The sequence below is a fragment of the Podarcis bocagei genome (assembly GCF_964188305.1).
Source record: "Podarcis bocagei genome assembly, chromosome: 1".
In the NCBI taxonomy this organism is placed as follows: domain Eukaryota; kingdom Metazoa; phylum Chordata; class Lepidosauria; order Squamata; family Lacertidae; genus Podarcis; species Podarcis bocagei.
In genome coordinates this window covers 116085539-116111662 of record NC_138125.1, presented here as the reverse complement: position 1 = coordinate 116111662, position 26124 = coordinate 116085539, and the positions used below count along the sequence as shown (strand labels likewise).

General features: G+C 39.0%; 1 protein-coding gene across 4 annotated transcripts in view; it reads right to left on the bottom strand.

Annotated features, from left to right (window-relative positions):
- Positions 1-26124, bottom strand: part of NCKAP1 (NCK associated protein 1) — a 49301-nt gene that overhangs the window by 21967 nt on the left and 1210 nt on the right. Inside the window, exons 2-14 of one of the 4 annotated variants that reach the window (XM_081202302.1) lie at positions 20523-20540; positions 18972-19082; positions 10770-10856; positions 10437-10493; positions 9653-9795; positions 9467-9557; positions 8140-8277; positions 6553-6601; positions 4313-4469; positions 3779-3835; positions 2395-2491; positions 2157-2263; positions 177-309 (exon numbers count right to left, since the gene is read on the bottom strand). In XM_081202302.1, the coding sequence (XP_081058428.1) occupies positions 177-309; positions 2157-2263; positions 2395-2491; positions 3779-3835; positions 4313-4469; positions 6553-6601; positions 8140-8277; positions 9467-9557; positions 9653-9795; positions 10437-10493; positions 10770-10856; positions 18972-19082; positions 20523-20540 (1245 nt within the window). Of the gene's footprint in view, positions 1-176; positions 310-2156; positions 2264-2394; positions 2492-3778; positions 3836-4312; positions 4470-6552; positions 6602-8139; positions 8278-9466; positions 9558-9652; positions 9796-10436; positions 10494-10769; positions 10863-18971; positions 19083-20522; positions 20541-26124 lie in introns of all 4 variants that reach the window. The other 3 variants (XM_081202305.1, XM_081202303.1, XM_081202304.1) reach the window with 3 other exon arrangements.

Below are 26124 nucleotides of genomic sequence, written 5' to 3'. Positions count from 1 at the left end.
TGGAACCCGTATATCCTGTTTTAGTCTTTGGGTTCCCTAATAGAAGCTCACACCTTACAGGATACTTTAAAGGGTATTTTAACTTCTTAGCATTTATTCACTCAGGATGAAAATCAACAAGTCAGTACTTAATTCAGTACTTGTAACCTTTTTATAGCAATATCCTCACCACTTACCTGCACAAGTTCATTTAAGACAACTGCATCAAAGCCCGATAGGTACTGCACATAGTATCTTTGCATAACTGGGCCATATTTTCGTACATGTGCCCTGAGCTCTTCCATGTAGAAAATCAGCTCCGCTATGTGCCTTAGGAACGAAAGAGAAACAAAGAATATTGACTAATGTAAGCATGTGTGAAAAATGTCATGGTGTGAAATTCTCATTTTCAGGCTATTTATTGGTCCTTAAATCATGGTTATTTGCTACTTAAGTATATCCAAGTTTTCAGTGAGATAGAGAGAACGCTAGCAGGGAAACTACATGTGGAAGGCCATAATTAAGTAAACAAACACATTTGCTTTATTACTGAAAAAGCTCTCTAGCTTTGCCCCAGTGAGCCCACATAATTAAAGAAAACAGCTATTAAAAGATATATTTGGAAGGGGGGGCGCGAAGCAGTGGAATTAAGAAAACAAAGAGGGATGGTTTTGCTGACATCACCACTCTTGTTTTCAAGCCCAGTAGGAAGCTACTTGCAGAAAATGTTAAGGGCTGGGTCACAACAGGCTTTGAAGTTCAAAAGAAACACTTTTGAAAACAACCTACGGGACAAATGTTTCTGTTGATCCTCTAGAACTGACAATCAATAAAAGTGCACGGCACACATCCTCTTACATTGCTCTGATTAGAAAATTATGTGTTGTTTTGGGGAGCAGATTGCTGGGTGCTGAACAGCCACAAGAGAAGGCAACACTCCTCCAGGATCCTGGAGTACTATCGCCAAACTGATCTTGAAGGTATTATCTTAGCAGACCAAGCTTGGGCAACTATTAAAGGCCTGCCACTACTCGTTTATTTTGTTGCGATATCAGGATTTTCTACAATTTGTAAACGTAAATCAGTTATGGAACTTTATGTATGTGAAGAACCACATGCTGACTGGGGGAAAAAGGCATTCAACTATTTGTTAATATATAAAAGTGAAGTTTCAATACAGACACAATTTGCAAAGACAGAAAAATGAATCTAGATTCAGGTAAGTATCTGAAGAAGTGTGCATGCACACGGAAGCTTATACCCAGAACAAACTTAGTTGGTCTCTAATGTGCTACTGGACAATTTTTTTCTTTATTTAGAAAAAGTGACTGTACAACTTGCTTCATATTTACACCAGGAAACTATACCCCAATTATTGGATGTACTTTGGGGAGTCACAAGACTCGGCTGCTTTTGCTGAAACAGACTAAGAGTTATCCCTTTGGAAATGGTTACAATCTAGACTAGAGAGTTATGCAACTAACTGTTGCACGCTCAGCACAGCTTTTGTTTGTGATCTGAACACACAAACACACAGGAATGATAAGCTGCTTTTAAGACTTAGCCTGCACTCCTATACACACATTTCTGAGAGTGAATACCACTGAATTAAATGGGGCTTACTTTTAAGTAGACATGTATAGGACTGCACTTTTAATGTCATTTCAAGGCAGGCCTACAATGTAGCAGCAGGCATGTGAAGAATCAAAGAAAATGTTTGAAATCTTTTTAGGGAAGCTTCTACGTAAGCTCTCTGGACTAAGGCCAATGTGGCATTTTTCATCACTACCCTGCCCAATGCATGCTGACTGTTTAAAGGAGCTGAGTATGGGGACGTGGCTAGATAGACACGAGACCTTTGCTATATGAATTCCAGCACATTATTCTGAACTGAATGGCTTTGCATTCATTACACTCACAAATGTATCTTAATGAAATTTTGTTTTCAAATCCCACAGCAGCGAAAGGAAACATTATTTTAACATATCTAGGAATAACAGTGATCAACCAAGTCAAGGAAAGAGCCTCCATATATCAATGCAATCAAGACCACAATATGCCTGAAGAATAAGAAGAAAAACAAGTAGTAGTACACTATACCAAAGTGCTTTGGCAACAGCGGGTTCCATATCATGCAAGAAATCTGAATTTTAAAATATACCAGATATGAAACGTACTTATCTATGAAATCATCTGCACTCTTCTTTGGCATGTTATCTGCATGTCGTAGAAGCCAAATAATTTCATCACGAGCAAACGATAATGCCATAAAGACGAAAAGTGCCTGGAAAAAACCAAACACACATTAAAATGTTTCCCTTTGCAGATATTATAAGTGAATGTACAGCAAATGGAAATGAACTTTGTGGATTGTGCCCGTAAATAATTTCCCTCCTACTTACTAAGCTTACTTACCTTGGGACCCAACAGTCCTGGCTGATCTGACAGGACAGTAGCTAGTTCTTTCAGTGCAGACCGTAAAAATTTGCGTCTTTCTCTGTGCATTGAACCACTGTTTTCAGAATACAAATACTGCAATTAATCACCAATATACTATATTTCACAAATCATTTCAAGTTGTGCTTAGGGTCCATGGCAGTCCATTCTCAATTAAAAATGGTGTTTAAAAACCACCTCTCATACTGCTCCTTAACATCAAGTTTTAATACATTTGTGAGGCCATTACATTTTCATGTTACCAGTGGAAATAAAGATTTAAAGAAAACAGTTATGTAAAATCTGTTTTGGCAGTTTTTTATATTGGCTGGAACATTGCCTCTGACTTTTATGTAACGTATGCAGCAAGCCGGTCTGAGAAAAGAGGTGGGAAGCATGTGGCTCTCCAGATTTTTTGGGGACTCCAGCTCTTAGCAGCCCCAGACAGCATGACCCACAGTCATGGATAATGGGAGTTGTAGTCCAGTAGTACCTGGATGGTCACATATTTGCCACCCCTGTACTAAATAATAATATCCAAGATCTGACCAGCCGTGCCTGGAGAGCTCAGTTGGTTAGAAGGTGGTCTGATAACACCAAGGTTGCAGGTTCGATCCCTGTATGGGACAACTGAATATTCCTGCATTGCAGGGGGTTGGACTTGATGATCCTTAGGGTCCCTTCCAGCTCTACAACTCTATGTAAGGCAAAGGTAGGAAATGATTTTCATCCCAGGGTTGAATTCTTTTCTGGGCAATCTTCCATGAGCCACATGCCCAGAGTGGATGGGCCCAGAGGTCAAAGCGGGCAGAGTACTTAATATGAATTTTACCATTGTACAGTAGGGTACACACAGTAACCACTCTGCCCTCCATCCAAGCAGCATTACCAGAGTTCAAGGACATGTTCCAGTCAGGCAAGAATAGTGCAAAGCAGAACTGCAAGGGATGTGGCCTGTGAGGGTGTGTGTGTGTGTGTGACTTTGAGAGAGTTCAAAGGGCCAGATAGGGGTGTGGAGAGACACATTTGGCCCTTGGCCCTGAAGTTCTCCATTCCCAATGTAAGGAAACACAGAGTGGAATCCATCGTATAAAATATAGGCTTGGATTGAAAGATCCAGCTGGTGAACAGGAAGCAAAACCAGCTACGGAGAGATGGACCTTCCAAGTATGTAGGAGCAGCAGATGAGGAAAGAGAAACTGGCAACTCTCTCCCCAAAACAAGCAGGAGATTCTTCTGTTTGCCATGAGGTACTTTTAAGCAACTATCTTTCAAAATTGCTGACAGAGTTGTATAATTTGGCTAAATACTAAAACACGTAATTAGTAGTATTTTATAAAAACATATTTTACAGTACACTTACGCATGTGATACAGCCGCTTCCTTGCACTCTCGTATGTCGTTAATACGTTTGTTATAGCTGCAAGTGTAAACAAAATGTATAAACATATTGGTGATAGAGACTTCACATCTCTCTACAACTGCATCAGAAAGAAAAACTTGCCTTTAACTAACCAGTGTTAAGGTCCTGTATTTAGATCAAATGCCATCTCAGACTTATGAATAAGTGAACGTGGAGCTAGGCTTCAATTTCTGAACAAAGTTGAAAGGCATGCAACCAAAAGCAAAGTTTAAATTTAAAGCAGCTCCAAGAATTAGGTGTAAAAAACCCCAATTCAAGCACAATGAAGAACCTGGGTAAAGGAAAGTGGGGTATTTTAGGTGGAGTAAAGTAAAAGGAGGGAGAGCATATGCTGCTGCTTTCTCAATCTCAACCCTAGATATCACTGAATTCCACAAGATTTCTCTTGCTCATCTATCTCTCATTTGCCACTATATGCATATATATAGCGAATGCAATAACATCTAATCTATATCTATATTTCAAAAACCGTACCCTCTTATGTTTACAAACAAGTCTTCTGCAGCTTTGTGAATATGGAAGACTTCATCCCGAAACAGAGCCAAGCAAGAACTGCTTTGAAGAGCAAGCTTCCAAAGGGTCAAAGCAGTTGCATCACTGTTCAGGACTCCATGGCACAAAATAAACCCAACTTTGAAAAAAGAAAGAGAAATCAGCATTATGTAAAACTCATGGTGACAAATTCAAACTGTTGTCTGTACCGCCAGTGGTCCACAAGCTTCATTAAGGTGGTCTGCAGCATTCAGTGGATTTGTAGTTGAAGATAGGAGATGACACATCCATTGTATTAAATATTCATATTGATTTTTAATGGTATTTTAATTCTTTGTCCTATTTCTTATATTGCATTTAACTGTATAGGTGTCTCCCCACTTGAATGCATGTGCGCTCCAGCTGACACACACGCAGAAAACGGTGCAAAAAGGGGGTGGAACAGGGCCAGAAGCGAAATGGGGTAATCCTCACTTATACACATCCTGGTGATGCGCACGGCTGGCCCAAAATGGAACCCCCATGTAAGTGGGGATTCCCCTGTACTACAATTCCATGGAATGCAATAAAATCTAATGTAAGAAGAAATAAGCAGCACTAAAAACACAATTAAAAATCATACAGCATCTAGCACAGTGTGTTACAATTGCTATAACAAGCTGAAAAATCATTAAGTGCTCCACTAAGATCCTCAGCAATTTTCAAGGGGTCCATGGAGGGGGGGGAGGTTTGGGAACCACCGTTTTATAGGAACATGGGAAGCTTATAATGAGTTAAACCATTGGTCCATCTAGCCCAACAAGGTGACGGGCAGGAGACAGAAAGGAGCTTCTGCATGCAAGTGAGATTGCTCTGTCACATGTGTGGTCTTCCCCATAGATTTATTTTACTGCAACGAACAGGTAAATCCTCAACCTACTTGTCATTCAACAGTCAATGGACTGTAGTCAGCTAAACAGTTCCATTAGGACAAGAGCTTTTGGCTGTGCAGCGGAATTTCCCTGCCCTCTCCTTTCCCCACTTATCTGAATCTGCTCCAGAGGGTGGGGGGTGGGGGAACCCAGAACATATTAGGAAGGGGACACATGAGGGATGAATGAGTAAAGGAAGCTCCATTGTATGGCCAAAAGTGCTTGTGCCAGTGGAAATGTTTGGATGCTGCCCAAGTATCCTAACTGCCTAAGTATCCTAACAGCTCACAATAATCAATTTAGGAATAAAGGCTTAATATAGAAAATGCACAGTAGAAAGAAATGCTGATAAATCTGATTATAAATTTGCAACATCAACATGGGAAGCAATTTTTGAAAGAGAGGCTCAGGTCCCGCCCTACTGGATAAGATAGCAAAACAAAGTTTGTGCATTTTACCCATAAATAGTATATCTTTTTTCTAGCACATCATCTGCATTTATTCATGCTGCAAAATGAAATTCTACAGCATGTATAAGTACTCTTGAACTGGCCAAATACAGTAACAAAACAGCCAACGGTGTCAACTTGCACAAAGAACTTTATCAAATGCAAAGGAGTCTTTCTCTCCTCCACCCAGCAGCTCCTGCTCCCACCCTTCAAAAACTCCTCTGGCGATTTAGGAGAACCTGTCAGAACATATTTGATGGGTGGGAAAAGAGAAGGGGCAAGTCCAATTGCATCTGCTGATGTGATGTTTTGACCCATAGGACAAAATCCAGCCAAAGTTAAGTAGTTAAAAGTTCTATTACTTCCCCATAGATACCAATGGAATTAGAAGTGCTTAGCTCTGGAACATGCTTACAAAATTCCAATACCTCAGCACTTAGAGCTTACACAATTGTAACATTGCCTTTTATTAATGGGATAATGAGATCAGAATAGCCTCAGCCTAGCTCCCATATATGAGCTCCCTGCACACTGCCGCCCAGTGTCTTCACTAAGCTAATAGCTAAGTCAATACCAATGCTAGCCATGGTTATTGCTAAGCACAGTTTGTTTTAAAACCGGGTTTGAAAATTGTTAAAGAATCCTGATAAAGACCAAACCTTCATTACGATTATGTTGGTAAGCTGTGAGTGAATTTTGCACATATGAAGACTGGGCCTTGGGAGACAGAATGAATGCTCCTGCTCTCTTAACCATGGCTAAGAGGTGGGCACTGTTACATCTGAACTGACTTCGTGGCTCCGTTATACATGAAAACAGCTGTAAAGAAACAGGAAGCACTTCAGTAGAACATCAAACTTACATATGATCCACTTCTCCATTGTATCCAGAGACAGGTATTCGCATGGCATCTGTTTGTAAAAACAAGCTGTCATCAGAAAATGATTCCAGTTACAGATGGGTAGCCGTGTTGGTCTGCCATAATGTTTCTGACTCTGATCTGAGTGTCTAGCACTAATTCTGTCACAACTGTGCCAGTAGCCGTGTTGGAATCATAATGTATCTGAAGAAGTGTGCATGCACACGAAAGCTTATACCAAGAACTAACTTAGTTGGTCTTTAAGGTGCTACAGGAAGGAATTTTTTTATCAGAAAATGACACATTGCAATCTAGTTAACACATGAGCTCTGGGTACAATACTTTAAACAAGGCTGATGAAATAATAACAGCTCTCTAAGTGAAATCATTTATTTAGGGAAGGGCTGCTTCAGGGGTACAAAAGGGTTTAAAGTACACTTTCAGGGCTTCTCCACGTTTGCTCTAAACCAACTCTTCCTGATCCTTTGTGTGGGCACACTCTGGCACGGTCCATATGCTGGGCACAGTTCTAACTCTAGGAGCTTATGGTACATCTTTTTGGTTCCAGGAACAAATGGACAATCTATGCTATGACCTAGCCGCCTGATGAGGCACACAGATCAAAATGATCTTAAATGATCTGAGATCCACTTGTTACTCACTCTGGCTTTGAGGCAGTGGGAAGAGACATGGAGGACAGGTAGAGTAAAACTCATGGGAAGGTTATTCAAACACTAGCAAGAGACTATTACTGGGCCTACTTTGTGGTGAAGCAACTATTCTTCTGCATCTTCTCAGTGTCATTCAGCAGAGCTTTGGAAATCTGGCCCAGGGGCAGATGCAACAGAACCTTTGGTATAATGCTGCAACACATTTGCAAGACACTTTGAGGACAAAGTTGCCCATATCCATTATGACTTATGACTCCACTTCTTGTCCACACGTCCCTCAGAGAAGGCACATGGAGAAGGGTCTCTGATGGTGAATGAAGCTCAGGTAGGTTCATATGAGCAGAGGTAACACCTGAGGTATTCGGGTCCTGAGGTGCATAAGGTTTTATATATCAAAAACATAACTCTGAATTGAGTTTGGAAAATAATTGGTAACTGGCACAGTTGTGACAGAATTAGTGCTAGACACTCAGATTAGAGTCAGAAATCTGGCTGCCAAATTCCGTGCTAGCCTCAGTTTCTAAACCATCTTCATCAGCTGCCCCACATATAACACATGGCAGTAATTAATCTAAAGGTTACTAGAGTGCAAACACTCTTTTGCAAACAGCAAAAGTAAGGGTCATATCTGGGCCACCAGCTGATGCTGATGGAAGGCACTGTGTGCCATTGAGGCCACTTGTGCCCTGAGTAACAGTAGATCCAGAAGTACCCCCAAAATGCACACTTGTTCCTTCGGGGGGAGTCTTGCCTCATTAAACACACACACACACACACACACACACACACAGAGAGAGAGAGAGAGAGAGAGAGAGAGAGAGAGAGAGAGAGAGAATGAATAACCTCAGCTGGGAATTTTCAAAAGCAAACCTCACAAACTTTAAGTTCCACAGAATTCAATCAAAGTAAAGTAGCGTACTGTGTCTGACTGTGCAGGATTAAGCATTGTGCTGGGAGCGCTGATGAGGCTCAAGAGTTGTGCGTTTCTCCATTGGTCAGCTGAGAGGTTTCGTCGAGGATAGACCATCTGGAGTGAGATTAGGGCATCTGAAAGAGCCTAGAACACAGTAAATACAAACATATTGTTTTGAACGATTAGCAGTTAAGTACAATAAATACAATTTAAGATTTTCTAATCTATTCCATTATTACAGTACTCTCAAGCATCTAATGGTCATGTATTTCATGTCTATCCAACGCTGTATGAGAGAAATGCTGGGACTTGATATATTTTTTCCTTGTCTCACATACTTGAACCTTTGCCAAAGGATTTTAAAATTTAAAATATTATTTTAAAGTGCAAATTGTAAGTTCTTAAATAACTAGGTTGATATTAAGAGAATCTGGATACCGTATAAGCATGTTATCCCTACAGTCAATTTCTAAGCTGAACCAAAAGCCTCCTTTAGCTAAATATATGTAAATGAAGAACCAATTTGATCATTTCTCAAAGACTTGAAGCTTGCTTCAAACTGTCATGGGCACGGAATATTTATTTCCTACTCTGCTTTTTTTGCAAGGATGGGGATAGTCATGGCAGAGTAGGACAGAAAGGAGCAACACTGGGAAGAAGTGAAGATAACAGACCTCATGATTTTGTGGAGAATGTACAAGGGCTAAAAGTGGGAAGTTTATATGCACAGTCCCCTTTTCAGGTGTTCTAATTTTGAGAGGGTCTGAAGGGGAATTCTAAGTGCATTCACCTGAATGTGCTTAGAATCCCCCTTCAGACCTTCTTTCTAAATATGGGAAGGTTTGAAGTAGTATTGGTGTGCAGTGAAACACTGCAGCAGGGATTGTGCATGCACATCCCCAACTTGACCTTTTCAGGCCCACACTTGTGTCTGAAGAGGTGGTTCGGTGTGCTGGTACCTTATTCCCACACTTAAGCCTACAATCCTATACTCACTTTCCTGGGAATAAGCCCCAATGGATTCAATGGACCTTTCCTCTACTAAGTAGACATCTTCAGAATTGCCATTAACCTTACAAACTATCATGGGTTTGGGTTGTAAAAAGGACCCTATATGGAAATATCCTGAAGACTTTTCCATTATAGTGCTAAATGAACTATTTAATTCTTTTAAATGCACACAGAAAGAGGGGAAAGCTTGACAACTTTATTAAAAACTGCTTATCCTCAATTTTCTATTTTTTAAAAAAACTTACACACATTCATTTTCAGAAAAAAGGGGGGAAAGACAGTCAGACAAAATTTCAGAAAGAGGAAAAAGGCTTATACATACTTTACTATGTGGCACAAATTCCTCCATCATCTTCTTCAAAGGGTTCTCATAATCCACAATCATCTGGCCAAGACGTGGGTATTCCCTATCACTAAAAAAAGCAACAAACGAGATTAAGGAAAATGTATTTTATAACATGCTCCCAATCATCACAAAAAAGACATTCAGTGTGCTATGCATTTTTACCTTGCTCCATGTGTCATCTCATGAGCATAGTTGTACAACCCTATGATGGCCTTCCGCTCTTCAATCCGAGACAGCAGTATCATTAGCGTTGTGTAGGTTATGATTAAATCTAGGTAGTTCTTTGTTAAATCAAAATTTACAGTCTAGAAATGAAATATAAAAAAAGGTTTTGTATTGTAACAGATTACTCATATCATCTTCAAGTTCTAATCCTTCATACATTTCATATGCATTTGAAAAGTCTCAAACAACTTAAAATTACCACCTATTAAACACAGAGAAGCACCTTAAATATATTAACTTTATTTACTGTAGCACATTCTAAACACTAAAATGTGTAATAGGTTAGCACAGCTCAATGGACTCACTCTTAGAGGACTCCAGGCTGAATGGCCTTTTCAAATATTTCCAAGAATTATGTTAGAAAGCAGTGCATACATAGAGGACCAAAACTCCCAGTCAAAACTAATACATTGGAAATGAGCTACGGCATCATTTGACCATTTTCTACCTTTACTGCAGTTAAAGGAATAGGTCAAGACCAATGTTTAAACAGCCACTTCAACTCCCAGTCCATTTCCAGGCACAATTCTTAGTATTTGTATTGATTTATAAAGGCCTAAACTATTTAGGACTCAGGTCATTTTTATCTCAGCTGCGCAGTGTAATCCTATGCATGTTTACTTGGAAGTAATTTCCCAATGTGTTCACTTGCGCTCGCTTGCTAGTAAATGTATTAAGAATTGCAGTTCAATTTACTTTTTAAAAACTTTCATGGACTTACAATATCAAAGAAGACTTGGCAAACATCAATAGTGTTCAGCAATTCACAGACATGGTCCTTGAAAACAAAAAGGGAAAGGAAAAATCTGACTGCTTACTGAAATTATTACTGGACTTTTTTTCCTGAATTGGGGGGGGGGGGAGGGAAACAACACACCCTCAGCGAATAACAACAATATGTTTTTTAAAAAACAATTTAAAAAATATCCATTACTTTAACATAGAAAGCACTTTTAAAAAGCAATTCATAATAAATTATTTAATCTGCACTCAATGGTTGTGAAATTCTACCAAGGCCTGCAAGAGCAGCTGATCTGTACTTCAGGTGCCTTACCTTAAATTCCATAACATCAACAAACGTGAAGTAATATAAAGCCAGATTCTTCAGAATTTCTGATTTCTCTTTCTGCAGCTGAGCAAGCTGTTGCTACAAATCAAACACACACACACATATAAACTAAACAGTTCTTGGAAACAAATGCATAATTTTAAGAAAGCCAAGGAATCATACTTGCAAGAAGCAGCTACACAATTTTTTGCAGTGATCAAATGTTTAGTGCATTTCTCCAATAGCAAGGTCTTCATGGTTGTGATTTTAATATATGAACAAACTATGGGGCGCAATTCCTCCTATCTTGAGCTCAATAAGTCACTCTCCCTCCCATTGATGTAAGCATCTACCATTCTGCTGGCAATTGTCAAGAAAACAGGAAGCCAGTGCACTGCTTCCCCTTCCTGACCTCTGTCCAAGCCAGACTCTGACCTGGAGAGGGAGGGCTAGATGGGCAAGTAGCAAACAAGCTAGCTTTCCATTCCAGGAACTGGCAGCACACTGCTGCACATGCATACCTCCCTATCCACATGGGCCAAGGGGCAGAAGGTAGAAGCAAGGATACACCTTTGGGCTATATGCAATCCTTCCAAGCATGTTAGAAAGTGATGGTGCCTGCAACTAAACGCTTCTTCTAATAAGCGCCAACTACCAGCTAATTAGTACACATTAGTACCAAAATTATTAACTATAAGTACTAGAGATTAGAGAGTGTTAAAAAGGAATTGGTTATACGAGTAATTAGACAAAGCAAAACCATTTATGAGCACAAATCAGCATGAAAAAAAAATAAGGACAGATTTCTTGAGGTGGGAAAAGAGGTGACAGCAGAGTTTACAGATTTTACTACGGAGAAAACAATACGCTTTAAATTCAGAACTTACCAAAAAGAATATCCAGGCAAAGCCACGTTAAGCATGCAAAATAAAATGTAGATACAAACATAAAATACAGTCACGGTTCTTTAAGCAGTCCCATATAACACAATATACATTAAAACACAAGCAACAAAAGAAACAAAGATGAAAAAGAAGCAAGAGGATAGCGTGTTAGACACTGGTGAGGAAATGGAAGAGAGACTATGAATACAAGGATATTCAGTAGTTATAAAAGTAGATTTTCACACAGTATTTTTCAGCAGTGCTCAAATGTGTTATTCCTGCAGAATACAAACTAATCAGTAGAAAGGGAAAGAATGAAGTTACACAAAAGACTAGCGAAGAATTAGAACAACTTTCAACTTCCTATATTAATTTAAAAATTAATAATTTCATGCCCTTCAAATGTTTAAAAAACACACATCTATGCCACACAGTTGTGAGCATAAACTAGATAGACAATGTCTTCCACAAAGTTACACAGGGATTTTCACTGATATTTTCATTGATAAATATCACACTTTAAAATTATATTCTTCCATTTGACATTAATAGAGGGGGAAAACTTTTACCCAAATTCAATTTTCATTATACAGATATGGATCACAAAAATGGAAAGCATTCCCTGTTTCATAAAAAAAGCTGGTTCTCACAGTCAACAGAACTATGAAATTGAAGGTTGGCATCTCATGACTCCTGGCTACTGTAAAAATGAAAAATCCTGCCCACTCTAGTTTTTGTGTATCTAGGTCAGTGTGGCCATTCATTTCTACTTTGTCTTTACATAGACATCATATATCAAAGTCAAAAAGCAATTAAGAACATTTCCAGTACAAAATAGACTGAAGTCTAATGGAGCATGCAGGCAACATATTTATGTAAAATAAAATTTACATATTTTGCATGTAAAAGAACGTTCAGCATAATCTATGTTTAAATAGTATGTAGAGCCAATTAGACTTCAGTGTATTTTGTACTGGAAATGCTGTCATTGTTCATGTCTGGGTCTATGTAAGGAAGAAATGCGTGACCAGTTCAACTACTTTGATACCATAGAATAATCAAAATATTAAAAGAGGGTGGCATCAGCAACAGAATCTTGATAAAAGTTTACCTTTTGAGAAAAATGAAAGGTAAATATTGCGGGCCCAAATTCAGGAGGGTCTGTATGGTTCTCCAACTCATGAACACATAAAAAGTCTAATATGATTAAAGGCCTTTCCACAGTCACCTTCTTTCATATGCATCTAGCTAAATAACTCTCCCTTGACATATATATTACTTATATCTCAATCATACACACACATTCTGCAACTGGATAACATCGTACTGGCTGGACATAAATAAGAACGGGGGGGGGAGGGTCAAGGAAAAGACACTGAAAGACCACACTGAGCATTATACAGCATAAGACAGTAGCGTAACCACATTAAAATGTACACACTTTTAGACTGGTAATGAAACAAAGAGCGGTTAGGTGTATCAATGTACATTATTCAATCTTATGGCTATATCCTTATGTATTATAGTAGAATATTTATACAGAAAAGTATCAAAAATTAAGGTTGTTTTCTGAAAATATTTATCACTTAGTGAAGAAATATTTATTTCACCAAAGCTTTCAAACCACTCAGCCTTTTACCACAGTTTTAAATGTTTTGTGCTTTTTATGTTTTCTGTAGCCAAAAAGCAAGACTGGTAAGTAATTCAACTTTAAACAGTATTTACTTATAGCTTTCCCGAATTAATCTTACTGATGCTAGTCATTACATGCCTTCAGATAGGGGGCTGATGAAAATATTAGACCCCATCTCAGACTACTTGTAAAGATTTTTTTCCAGGAAATTTTGTCCAATTAGATCTATAAACTACGCCAGCCCACCTGCAACATATGCCAAGATTCAAAGAACCACAAAACCAGTCCTGTGATCCCAAGAGAGCTTTAGACTCACACACACCCCTTTTCTTTTTAACCTCTCTGGCCTCCCAAACACTGCATGACACACTGCTTTTGAAAGGGAGGAGGACTTCAATAGTAGTTTGTAGGGGGAGAGGGGGGAATTAGCTGGAAATTCCAGTGCAACAGGAATTTCACTTACCACAACATGTGTGATGACAGGAATGAGTCATCCCACCAATGTTAGAGCTGCAGAGGTCTGTGATCACTTGGGAGTTGAATGATGACCACCTTTTCCCCAACATTAGGAGAAAAACTTGCAACTGGTTGGCTGCTGAGCTGCTACGGAGCCTGGAGCACCCCACCAGCATCTGCCCTCCCACTCTTCCAACTGCAAGTTTGAAACAGGGCTGGGGTCTGTCCCTGGCCTTATACATCAGACAGATAGCATACCAAAAGTGAGTGAGCGTGTGAACGTTATATGTACAGTGGACTCGGCCTACTGTACATATAACCTAGGACTGTATGTGAACAGCACAAGTCACAAGTCCTCAGGAACAAAGGTTAATACAAATTATTGTAATTAGTATAATTAACCCTGTTCTTTTTTTACAGTTCTAATACAATCAAATATCTGACTACTATTCTGTTACCACTGCTGAGAACCAGCTGCTTTTGGTCCACTGTCACCTGGTGGTAGCTATTCTCTCAGGCTACCTGAACTATTTCCATTTTAGCTGGTTCTACAATACAGCTGACTATAACTTTAAAAACTGTTGCCCGAGTTTGTTTTTCCCTCCTCCTTCCCCATCCCTTTTTCACTGAGTGTTATATCTTTCATATTGTATGCCTGAGGGCAGGGATTCTCTTACTACTAATCTTTGTAAGCCCCGCAGACAGCTTTTCCAGTTAAAGAACAGGGCAAAATTGCTTTAAAGAAGCAAGCCAAGTAAAAAGTGGACAATATTCAATGGGTTGTTTGGTTATTTTCTATCCCTATCTAAAATTCCACTGGGCTTTGTGATTCAACACATCTTTTTGGTCTCAGCACCGAGATGGGGGGGGATGTTGAGGGTCAAGGCGGATTAGTTATTCTACATGTGGGATTTCAGATAGCTTTCTAAAAATTGCCTAAGTAGGCTAGTTGTCCAATATTTAATCAAATAATATCAGTATTGTTCTGCAAGTTACACTGCCAGAAAAAATGCAAATGTTTTAAATTATTCATTCAAGATCTTGTCTACAGGATTTCAACCTAATATTAAAATAAAGCTTGGATCTTTAGTGTTACAGCAAGTATTCCAGAATGGCTCATTTGAATGCTTAGCCTGAGGGCTTCTCCTTAAATACAGATATAAACCCTATTAAAGTACCATCTCAGCTTGCTCCTAGTTAAACAGCAACTGATTGTTTAAAATTATTTAACACAATCCTGCAAGAGAGAGTTCAAAAAGGGGAAGATTTCAGCGGTTTTGCTTTTAAGGGAGCTGGAGTACAGAAAGTATCAGGAACCCAAAACAGCTCAATAAAAGAAACTGAGAAAATCAGAACGGGGGGAAGTGTACCTCAACTCTTTACATCACCACAGGTTTTAGCCTTTCAATTGTCTTCTTATAGATAAGACAGATGGCATACCAGAAATATACACCCCCCAATGTAAATATTACAATGGCACACTTACTACAGTTTGATTTCAGGATATCCTAGAGCAGAGCTTTTCAACCCCTTTGAGTCCACGGCTCCCTTGTTTCAAGCAGCTGTCACCACTGCCCCCAGTCTCTGCACCACCCACCCCAGAGAAAGCTGTCTCCTCAGGGGCCTGGGAAGAGGATGCCTTGGCGGCCCGACGGAGACAGGCCAAAGGTGAACATGAGGCCAGAACTCTACCTTGGGAGGCAGCAGTGACAGCAGTGGGTGCTGCCAGGCCTGCATGGCGGTAAAGCTCCCCTTCAGCACCGGACACTTAGCTTCCAGGCAGGCCTTGCACACAGCAAGCACAAGAAAGGCCAACACAGCACTTGCCTGCCAAGCCTCCCACTTGTCTGTTCATTCCCAACAGCAAGGTCTGGTGGACTGGCTGGCTGGGCTCCCTCACCTGCTTGCTTGCTTACTCTGAGGCTGGCTGAGCTCATGATAACCAGTATCCCCTGGCCAACCCCAGAGACAGCATTCGCCTGGGGAGCTTGTAGCAAGGGCTGCTGCAACAAACAGTTGTGCAAGCCTTTGGGAGGCAAAGACATGAGAGGGCATCAGAGGGAGGGAGGGAAGGAAGGATGTAGACCAGTGTTGCCTGTGGCACTCCTTACCATCATTCAGGGCACCCCAGCACACTGGTTGAAAACCAGTCCTAGAGCATAAGAACTCTGGATGAACTGCTTATTCCCATACTACTAAGAGTCCTTAGATACCTGTCCTTTTACATTTCTTTCCTTTACCCCACTCTCCAAATTATTCTTATCTCATTAAGCAATGTTCTAATTGCTGTAACCCACCCTGGGAACTTGGGGTGAAGTGTGGGTAATAAATAATAACAATAACTACTGCAAATTCCTTTTTGCAGTTTGTACCATAACTCAAAAAACAGTTTCACAGTCAAAAACTTATTTCTCATTTTCCTTTAGAAAGTTGCAACTTTCTATTATTTCTATCCAAAGAAAAAACTTTAATTCACCTACAATCAAGCTACATTAAGGTGCGCATTAGATTTGATGGCACATTTACATTCGCCAGCAAATACTTTTTTTGGTTTTAATTGTACTCTAGATCCTGATATTCAATTATGGGAGTTCTATACCTCACGGGAGAAAGTCAGTATTTTAAGAACTACAGGAAGATCCTGACACACACAAAAGGGGAACTGACAGCATCTACCAAGACGTTTCCCCACAAGTTTCCAAAGGGAAAGACACTTTCACTCAATTTCTCACACTTCAAAACAAAGTTTTGAATACTTAGGAGGCGTTAAATCAGGCATCCCCAACCTTCGGCCCTCCAGATGTTTTGGACTACAATTCCCATCATCCCTGACCACTGGTTCTGTTAGCTAGGGATCATGGGAGTTGTAGGCCAAAACATCTGGAGGGCCGCAGGTTGGGGATGCCGGCGTTAACTCAAGCTCTTCCACCTTTGAAAATGATGCATTTCTTGTTAATTCTTGTTAATCTTGTGAACTTCATAACATTCATGTCTGATACACAATATCAAACAGGTAAAACTTGTCTAACATAGTCCTAAAATAAGTGTTATTAGCTCTGTTCTAAATGATACAACCACTTTCTTTAAATTTACCCTAGTTGAATACTTTCTTTAGATATCCAGTTTTCATTTTTTTGTTAGAAGTAAATATTTTTAATGCAAATTGGAAACTAAGTTAACAATGCCCATCTGCTAAAAAAAACAACCACCAAAGATCCATGTCTGGAACAGAAAATTGCTACTCAAATCAGTAGAACTTCAACTGTCAAATATATATTTATACTGAGAGGTATCCAACAAAGTAGTTCCGTTTGCGCAAGGATTTCCATTTGCGCAACAGAATTTTCCCTCCCTCTCCTCTTTCTGCAGTACCTCCCACACCTGCTCAAGTCTGCTCTGGAGGGTTGAGGTAAACCCCAGAAAGATTGGGCAGGGGCAGAAGGTGGATTGGGAGGGAGGGAAAATTATGTTGTGCAGACAGAAGTCGTTGTGCCAACAGAATTACTTCATTGGATCCCACCCACTGCATCCTTCTGATCCAAAGAACTCTGAACAAAAAGAGGAAAAGTATTATTGCTATTCTGTGAAGTCTTGTGCAAGACTTCTCATAGAACAGTATCACAGTTGCATTGCATTACTGTATGAGAAACAAGGTGAATGAGGAAGATACAGGCTCCAGTGGGTTATAAAAAAAGTATTGAAGTGCTTGTGTAAAGTCTTACATAAGAACTTACACAAAAAGGAAGGACTTCTCTGGACTAGAGCTCACTTTTCTTACATTATTCTTCCACTAAATCGGAAACAACCCTTCCATGAGCACATAATACTCTCTTGCTAGCAGAACACTTTTGGATGTAAGCCATTATGTTTGAAGATATGATGTCACATATGAAATTATGGGTTTGCAAAATATCTCTGCTTAGTAACTGGCACTGTTTGACATTTGGCAATCAGTATCACTGAAATAAAAAGTACTAGATGTATTTTAACGTTATCTAATAAATGACCATAAGAGAGGGAAGATCACTTAAAATTACCAGGGTTTAGTAACTGTATTGGAAACTTGAATTCTCAAGCACTCATGCAAACTCCTGCATGCAGAGAACATGCAAACCCATTACCTGCCTCCCCTTTCCACCTCTGAGAAGAAAACAAACATGTAAAAATATCTTCCTCTCAATTCTCATTATAAAGAAATCACAGTTAGTTTATGAAGAGTTTACTGCATTACAACCAGAATTCAATTAATGTTGTAAACAGTCTTAAATTGCTTTGATCCCATTTTAATTCAAGACATGAAAGTCAATATAAAAGGAACAACACAGCAACAGCAAAACCAAATTATCTGGGGACAAGCAAGGAAACTGAACAAGGCAGGGATGAGAAACCTGTAGACCGCCAAAAAGTTGTTGGATTCCAACTCCTATCAGCCCCAACCAGCACGGCCAGTAGTAAAAAATGATGCAAGCTGGAGTACAGCAACTTATGGAAGGTCACAGGTTATGGATTGTTTTAAGTCAAGTAATGCCCTTGTGTTCCAACTTTCCTGAGACATGCAGAGTCATCTAGTTCTAAGACTGACTCCACAAGAACTGGAACTGTTTCAGTTTGGAGGATTACCTAAACTGGAAGCCTCCTGGCCAACTGTTTTCCAGTAGTAAGCCATTTCCATCTTCTGCGAAGATACACAGCACTTTACATTCTTAAGAAGAACCTCAGAGCTTTATTCCACGATGGGTTTGTTAATATACTGAGCTGTATACACGTAGACTTTCAATGCACTGTCCGTAGAATAAACTAACTGACAGCACTCACTCCAAGGAATGTAGCATGCAACTGAAAGCCTTATATGAATTTCTGCCATCAATTCATCATCTTACAAATACTCATACTGCAATTCTGATTACAGAAAAACTGCCCTGCACTGTCTAGGATTAGTATATTCCAAATTTCACAATGCTTCTGTTCCTTTATAAGAACTGTAAATCTTCAAACTCAATCCAGGACACTTTCCCCATAATTCAGTCAACAGAAAAAGCTGCAGCTGTGGAACATCTGCCTTTTATACAGTACTGGTTCTTTTGGCATATTATCAACACACCACTGAGATTTAACCAGTGTCAATATCATTCGGTGCTTCCCTCATCCCACCCAATGGGCAATGCCATTAGAAGAACTGCCAGGTAATAATTATCAAGCAAATCCAAATATTTACAATGTTGTATCATTACTTACATTGTTGTTGCGTGTTTCGACAGCTGGAAATTTTCTGACAATGAATTTGACAGCCGATTCAAGATTTTTGTCAATAAGATATGATGGTTTTGCTTTTGGGTCTCCACATGCCTATGGAAGAAAATGAGAAGAAGAAAAAACAACTAAACATATATTCTTTTCACTAAATACTATATACTTTTAGCTGATCTTCAATTAGAAACTAGATAGACTTCTTTAGCTTTTTAGTGAGCAGGTGAAAAAAATGAGTGGGGATTCTCACAGCTGGACTATGTAATGTGACACAGTACAGAGATGCTCTTCTACTGGAAAAAATGCATGGAAATTCAAAGCAGTTAGTGCAGAACAGCAGTGAAGGGGAAGTTCAGTCTTAAAAGAAGAAATGGAAACTTTGGCTAGAAGTAAAGCATGAGGTAGGTTCACCATGTATTTAGTGATGCTAATCAACTGGTAGAAAACTCTAGCTGTCACCACCTATACAAGGCAGTGCTGCGCTTATTGCATTATTAGTATAATTTATCTGAAATAAAGAACCAAGCAATATGTAGTTAACAATAGTTCACCTGTGATTTCTCTCTAATACGCTAAACAACTTGGAGTAGTTCAAATGGAGTAGAACTATTTTAACAAGCTTATCATTAGGCACAGCTTCTGAACCTAGAGCCACATTCACTATATTTAGGCCTACAAACATGCCACAGCCCCACAAAGAGTTACTTCCATCACAAAAAGCAAGTATTTATGTGGATTTGGTATTGTCATTCCCCACTGAAGTCTACTGTTAGTGAGGTGTGTGGCAAGAAAAAAGTTGACTATTAATGGCACAAACAGCAGGCAAGTTTCATTGCCACATGTTGTTTTCTTATCAGCTTGCTTCCTAGGGCATGAATTTAATTTGTATAGAGTGGCTGCATACATCTGCTGAAGGACTGTAATTGGACTGCTGGTAGACTGTAACTAATGTGCATGTATAAAACAGACTGCACCCCAGACTGAATAGTGACTCCATCTGTACATTAATTTGGACATTTTAATTTTATCTACTCTTTCAGTGATCTCAAAAAAGATATTACTCTCTAAGTCACCTGTCACACAATTCTGTTCCTACACAGCTGGCTAGCTGTTTACATAATAAATTTGTGATCCCTTTTAACAGTAGAACTCTTTTTTAAAAAGTGCTACATTCTAAAGTAGAACTCTTTTAAAAAGTGCTACATTCTAACATATAGTTAAGACAAGCTGGGACAGAAAATGGTGAACAGTTGAACTGTGTCATTAACACACCACTGTTACATACTCAGGAAGAACGCTGTGCAGCAATCCCGTTTCTGTTCCAAAACCCCTTCCTAGATACAAAATTCTAATTTAATAGAGAATTTGTGGCTCATGCAAATTATAACATGCTATGCATTTTTACACAACATAGTGAAATGCCAAGATGGCCACTTATTAACTTTTCTACAGTTGTGTTGTGAATTACTGAGACAGAAGTCATGAAGTATGAGACTGATCTGAAAGCGGGCAGAGGGAAGGTGAAAAAGCTTTGCAAACCTTCCATACTTGTCCTTGCTGGGGAAGCATTGCAATGAAAAGAGAGAAGATTACATGTAAACAAAAAAATTCTTGGATTCCCACAAGCATCATGTCCAGAAAAGCAAACTACCATATTTACTCAAATCAAATGCTCACCTTTTTTGGCCAAATTAAGAGCGGAAATTAAGGTGTGCATTATATTCAATGGCACATTGACATTTCCCAGAAAATACTTTTTTTGTTTTGTTTCAAGGTTCTGAAAATTGAGGTTTGCATTAGATTCGATGGTGTATTAGACTCAAGTAAATACGGTACTTCTATTCAACAAAGTTAAAGTCAAGTGCCGGCATAATTAAATATTTCTACTTACAGGCAGCATTCTAAAAGACACTATTTCTATTACATATATGGTGCTCAAAATGTGTGTACAACAATTTCCAATGCACAATATGTTGTATCACATCAGCTTCCAATATATTTGTTCTGAGCAAGAGGGATAGGTTGGAAAGAAACAAAGTTTAGAGCAAACAGAACATGCAATTTTTAGGAGAGCAACTATCAGTGAAATATTACATACCTGAAATAGAAACGGTAGCCAAGAATGAAAAAACAAACAGTCATTACAGTGGAATCCTAATGCTACCTTTATACAAAATACTGTACAGCTATGACCTTCAAAAATGTGTCTGACCTTTACATAGGATGGTTTTCAAATGAGTTAGTTAACATGCCTGTTTCCTATACAGTACAGAAAAAACACACTGGCTACAATTCTTAAACCAACTTAAAAGTAGGTCCGAAGCTTGGGGCGTGCTGAGCTTAGCGCGCCCCAAGCTTCTGGGTGCCGGCAAGCTGCGTCTCCCACGGCTAGCGGATAGCTTCCTGAAGCCTTGAGAGCAAGAGGGGTTGGTGTGCACCGACCCCCCTCGCTCTCCAGGCTTCAGCGAAAGCCTGCATTCGCCCCATAGGATGCACACACATTTCCCCTTCATTTTTGGAGGGGGAAAAGTGCGTCCTATAGGGCGAAAAATACGGTAGTAACAGGGATACTGGAGCTGTTTTCTTAAAAATCAAAAACCAGAAGACTAACACATTCATTCCTCTAGCTACACCTAAAGCAGATCCTGGTAGGCTGAGGTTGATGACAAAGGCTACAATTTTTTTTTAAAGGCCCAAGTTTGAGAAGATGATTACAACTGCCACAGTATATCCAATGAAGAACAACAAGAGCTGTGCCTTAGAAACAATTTATTCCCATGAGAAAATAGGCATGGAGAAATACTTCATCTGGAAAATAAGAATATTACTTTGGAAAATAATTTGTGAATTGTGCTTGAAGAAAAAAATCATTCACTAGTAAACTATGAATATCTTGGTATTTCCAAGTAAATATATTTCCTTCTTCTATACTAACAATTAGCTCTTCCATTAGCCAGCGATGTGGATTTTCCTGAAAAGTTTCTTATACAAATAAGCGTAATCTGCACTGCAAAAATTTTCAGTTTGCATCGGAAAACTTTCTAACTCACTAATTTAACATTCATTCTAATTGTCTTTTTTAGAACTGCCATGCTTGTTTAATATTTGCAATTGGTACCTATTCTTTGCTACTAATGAAATTATGAAATGGAAAATTCTCCAAAGGGGAAAAAAGCGTTGAGAAAAAAAATCACCCCAAATCACTGCTTAGAGCAGTGGTGAAGAACCCTTTTCAGCAGGCTGAAAAAAGCCAGTTTCTCATTTTGTCTGAACCAGATGCAAACCTAACACCTTGATATGACTGGGGAAGTTAGAATAATGCATATTTCCCCATGCCCTGGTTGAGCTAGCTTTAAAAAACCAAAATAACTCAGCTGGCTGTATCCAAGGCAAAGTTCTGCTGGCGTACATTGTGCCAGTGTGGCGAGGGGGGAAAGACATTGTCAAGAGTGGGAATGTTTGTATCAGAGGGAGGGAGAAATTTAAAACAAAGTCATACTGCATGTTATTAACTCCCTTCATTCACTGGTCCTGCCCGCAGAGCTTGGTTAAACTTACACCTGTATTTTTGGTGGTGCAACTGAATTTACCCTCTAGGAGCCAATGGACAGGCAGAAAATGAGGGTTTACACAGAGGTAGGTACGCAAACTAAGGCCGGGGGGCCGGATCTGTCCCAATCGCCTTCTCAATCCGGCCCGCGGACGTTCTGGGAATCAGCTTGTTTTTACATGAGTAGAATGTGTCCTTTTATTTAAAATGCATCTCTGGGTTATTTGTGGGGCATAGGAATTCGTTCATTCCCCCCCCCCAAAGAAATACAGTCGCCCCCCCCCCAAGAATAGTTTGCTGACCTCTGGTTTACACTGCTCTTCCCAAAAAAAAAGAATTCCTGCCATTCTGGTAAGAACAGTTAGAATGCAGCTTAACTATGCTATCTTATCTGTTCTATGACATAGCTGCCTGTTAGGATTGCTCTGTTCATATCTGTTAATAAACCAGTATGTGACCCTGTTTCATTCACCTAGCTGGTTAACTGACATTAGCCAAGAGTTCTGTTTCAGAAGAAATAATGAACTTGGCTGGTATGCAACAGTGGGAAAGGAGAAGCAAGGGAGAAGTGCACAGCCACAGCTTGAATAACCATGGTTTATAAAGCCCTGGATGATAATCCAGAGACAGCCATTGCATCTCCCTCTTTTCAAATAAGGTTGATTTACAAGCTATTACAAGTCAGTGCATTAGAGGGTTATCTTGAGTATTCTTGCTGCTGCTGTTTTTTAAGTGAACAGTGTTAACATAAAATAGGTGGTTTTATTTCATCAACACTGTACTTTATATTACCCTGAAAATACAGATAAATTAACTCTTCTTGGCTAAAGAGATTACATTAAACAAAAAGACTGTGAGCCTGAGCTATTGCAGCTAGCACATTCCCAAACTCTACTGCTCTAGTTAGAATAAAATTAACAACTTGAGGCAGGAATTGAATGGGCTGGGTGGGGAAGAGTTTCATTTTAAGTCAGGAGAGGTAATAATATACACATATAAATTAGGTGTGAATTAAAAAACAACAATCCAGTCAGTTTTTTAAATTATACAATAGGGAGCAGAAAAACTGAAAATCAATGGGGTTTCAAAACTTAACTTTGGCCAAAACAGGCCAACTCTCAGCAGCAATTACTTCCTCTTTTCTAAATGAAGAAAAAATCTTAACCAATTTATCTAACCGCAATACCACATATTGCGTAGTAAACCTTTCTTGTTAAAAAACCCCTACAAAACAAAAATACACAGTGGTAGTGGAGATACGTCCTTTCTTCCTGCAGTAAATTAGCTGTGTGGAAAGCAGAAAGGATACTTAGAAAAGTTCTCTCCTTGCTTTTAGAGGGCTTTTGCAAGGTTTTGGAAGACTCTAGTGCAAGCTTGTTTGAGATCTGGATCTCACTACTCCAGAATGTAATATTAATGGACAAACTGAGTGACAACCCATGCCCAAGAGAGTTGAACAGACAAGAAAATCACTAGTTTTCCATCAACCTGGCATAGTTATATTACGTATGCAACATGGTTATAGGCCTCCAAGAACACATGGAGATTTATGGGATGACACCTTTGCTTAAAATCTGAAATGGCTTTTAAGTTAAATATAATTAAAAAGACATTCAGTGCTTCGGGGGGCAGGTTGTAAACAAAACAATCAGCTGTGTAAGCATCACTGTATATCTATATCTATATAGCAAATAAAGAAAACTAAAAAAGGGCTTTTCAACAGCATGAGAAATAACAAGACTGTGCTATTCAGAATCCCATGAATGCCATTCTTTTTGCTCCATCTACTATTAGACCACATTAGAAAGACACCTGACAAGCCACTGCTCTAAACACTGACCCTTCATTACCACAGCAATTTCATAAAAATTCAGATACAAAAATGCAATCCGCATTAACTACAAAATGAATTTCTGATCTGCTATGAAAATAACTGTTTCAAGCCCAGCTGTTTATGATGGGCCTTATTTTCTACTCAAGACTTTGTGACAGTGAGGTGAGATGAGGGACCTGCAATTCTGGTGAATGTTATAATTAAGTTATTAACTAACTATAGCTGGAAGTTGAAAAGGAGAGACATTCAAAGTCATGCTATGCTAGCAGGGTTGACACCTTTAAGTCATGTATCCTTTTTCATTTTTCAAAAAAAAGAAAATATTCAGGCTTTGAGTCTACACTACAGGAAGAAAGATAAGATAGTACAAAATTTCAACAACACACACATGATTTAGAACAAAAACATATCAGCTTTGAGTACATACTATACAAGCTACTTTGATATTAGGCTTTTTTTTAAAAAAAAAAGTTCACTCCCTCTGATACTCCTTTACAAATAAGCTTACAAGAGTTACTAAATCCAATCCAATAAATCTCTACTCAGAAGTAAGCACCACTGTGCTTAATGGGACTTTGATATGGAGTATGTTGAAGGCAAAAAGTGAGAGAATATTTTGTAGTGTTTACATGCTTAGTCTCCTGCATTCTCACTTGCCAGATGACCTGTCATGTTGCTATTATTTACAAGCCTACAGAGCAACATTTCCATGCTAACCAAGTATCATTAGCAGAAACTTTTTCATTAAGGCACCTTTAACTTTTGTTAAAAGCACACTAAACGGCGTATAACTTTTTAAAAATCCAGAATGCACGGACTTCAGTCTTGTACATCCTGTCTTCTTTTTAAAAACTAGAGTCCCTCTGATCAATTAATCCAATAGCCATTACAATAGCCATCTTCAAATATCTAAAGGCTGTCACTTTGAAGATGGAGCAAGTTTTTTTCCTCCTGCTCCAGAGGGTAGGACCCAACCAAAAGCTTCAAATTACAAGAAAGTACATCAAGAAGAACTTTCTGTTGGTAAGAACTGTTTGCTGATTGGAATGGACTCTTTCGGAAGGTGGTGGAGTCCCCTTCCTTGAAGGTTTTTAAGCAGAGTTGGATGACCATCTGTCATGGATGCTTTAGCTGAAATTTCTGCATTGCAGGGGGTTGGACTAGATGGCCCTTGGGGATCCCTTCCAACTTTGCAAATATATGTTTCTAGGATTCTATAACCTGTGTTAAGTAATCCTATGTACTTCAGAATATATGTAACTTGCAGAATATAAAGTTCACCAATCCCAATTGCTTGCAACAATTCCAGCAGTCAACAGGCAGTATGTAATACGCAAAAAGTTTTTTGCTGCCCATGAAAAAAGAACACCATCTCTCTTTCTGTAGAGTTGAAGTCTTTAAATCAATCAGATTTATGCAGCTTGAAAATTTAAAGACCCTGGCAATACATAATATATAAAAATAACACTATGCAGTGTCAAGAAAATTGACAGTGAATTCTCTCTTTTTTTAAAATCAAACCTTGTAGTGACCCTAGGAACATTCATATTAAACTCACTAGGACTTAATTTTCAATAATATGCCTGGGGTGGAATTTTTAACCTCACTTAAGAAAAATGAGTATTTTGGAAATATTTTATAATTTTCATAGTTCTGTACAGGTGCAGCAGATGAAATCATGACCAGAAAAACAACCAATTGTTATTTTTGAACATTCTGTCTTAATATTTTGCAACTGACAACTCTCACAACACTGC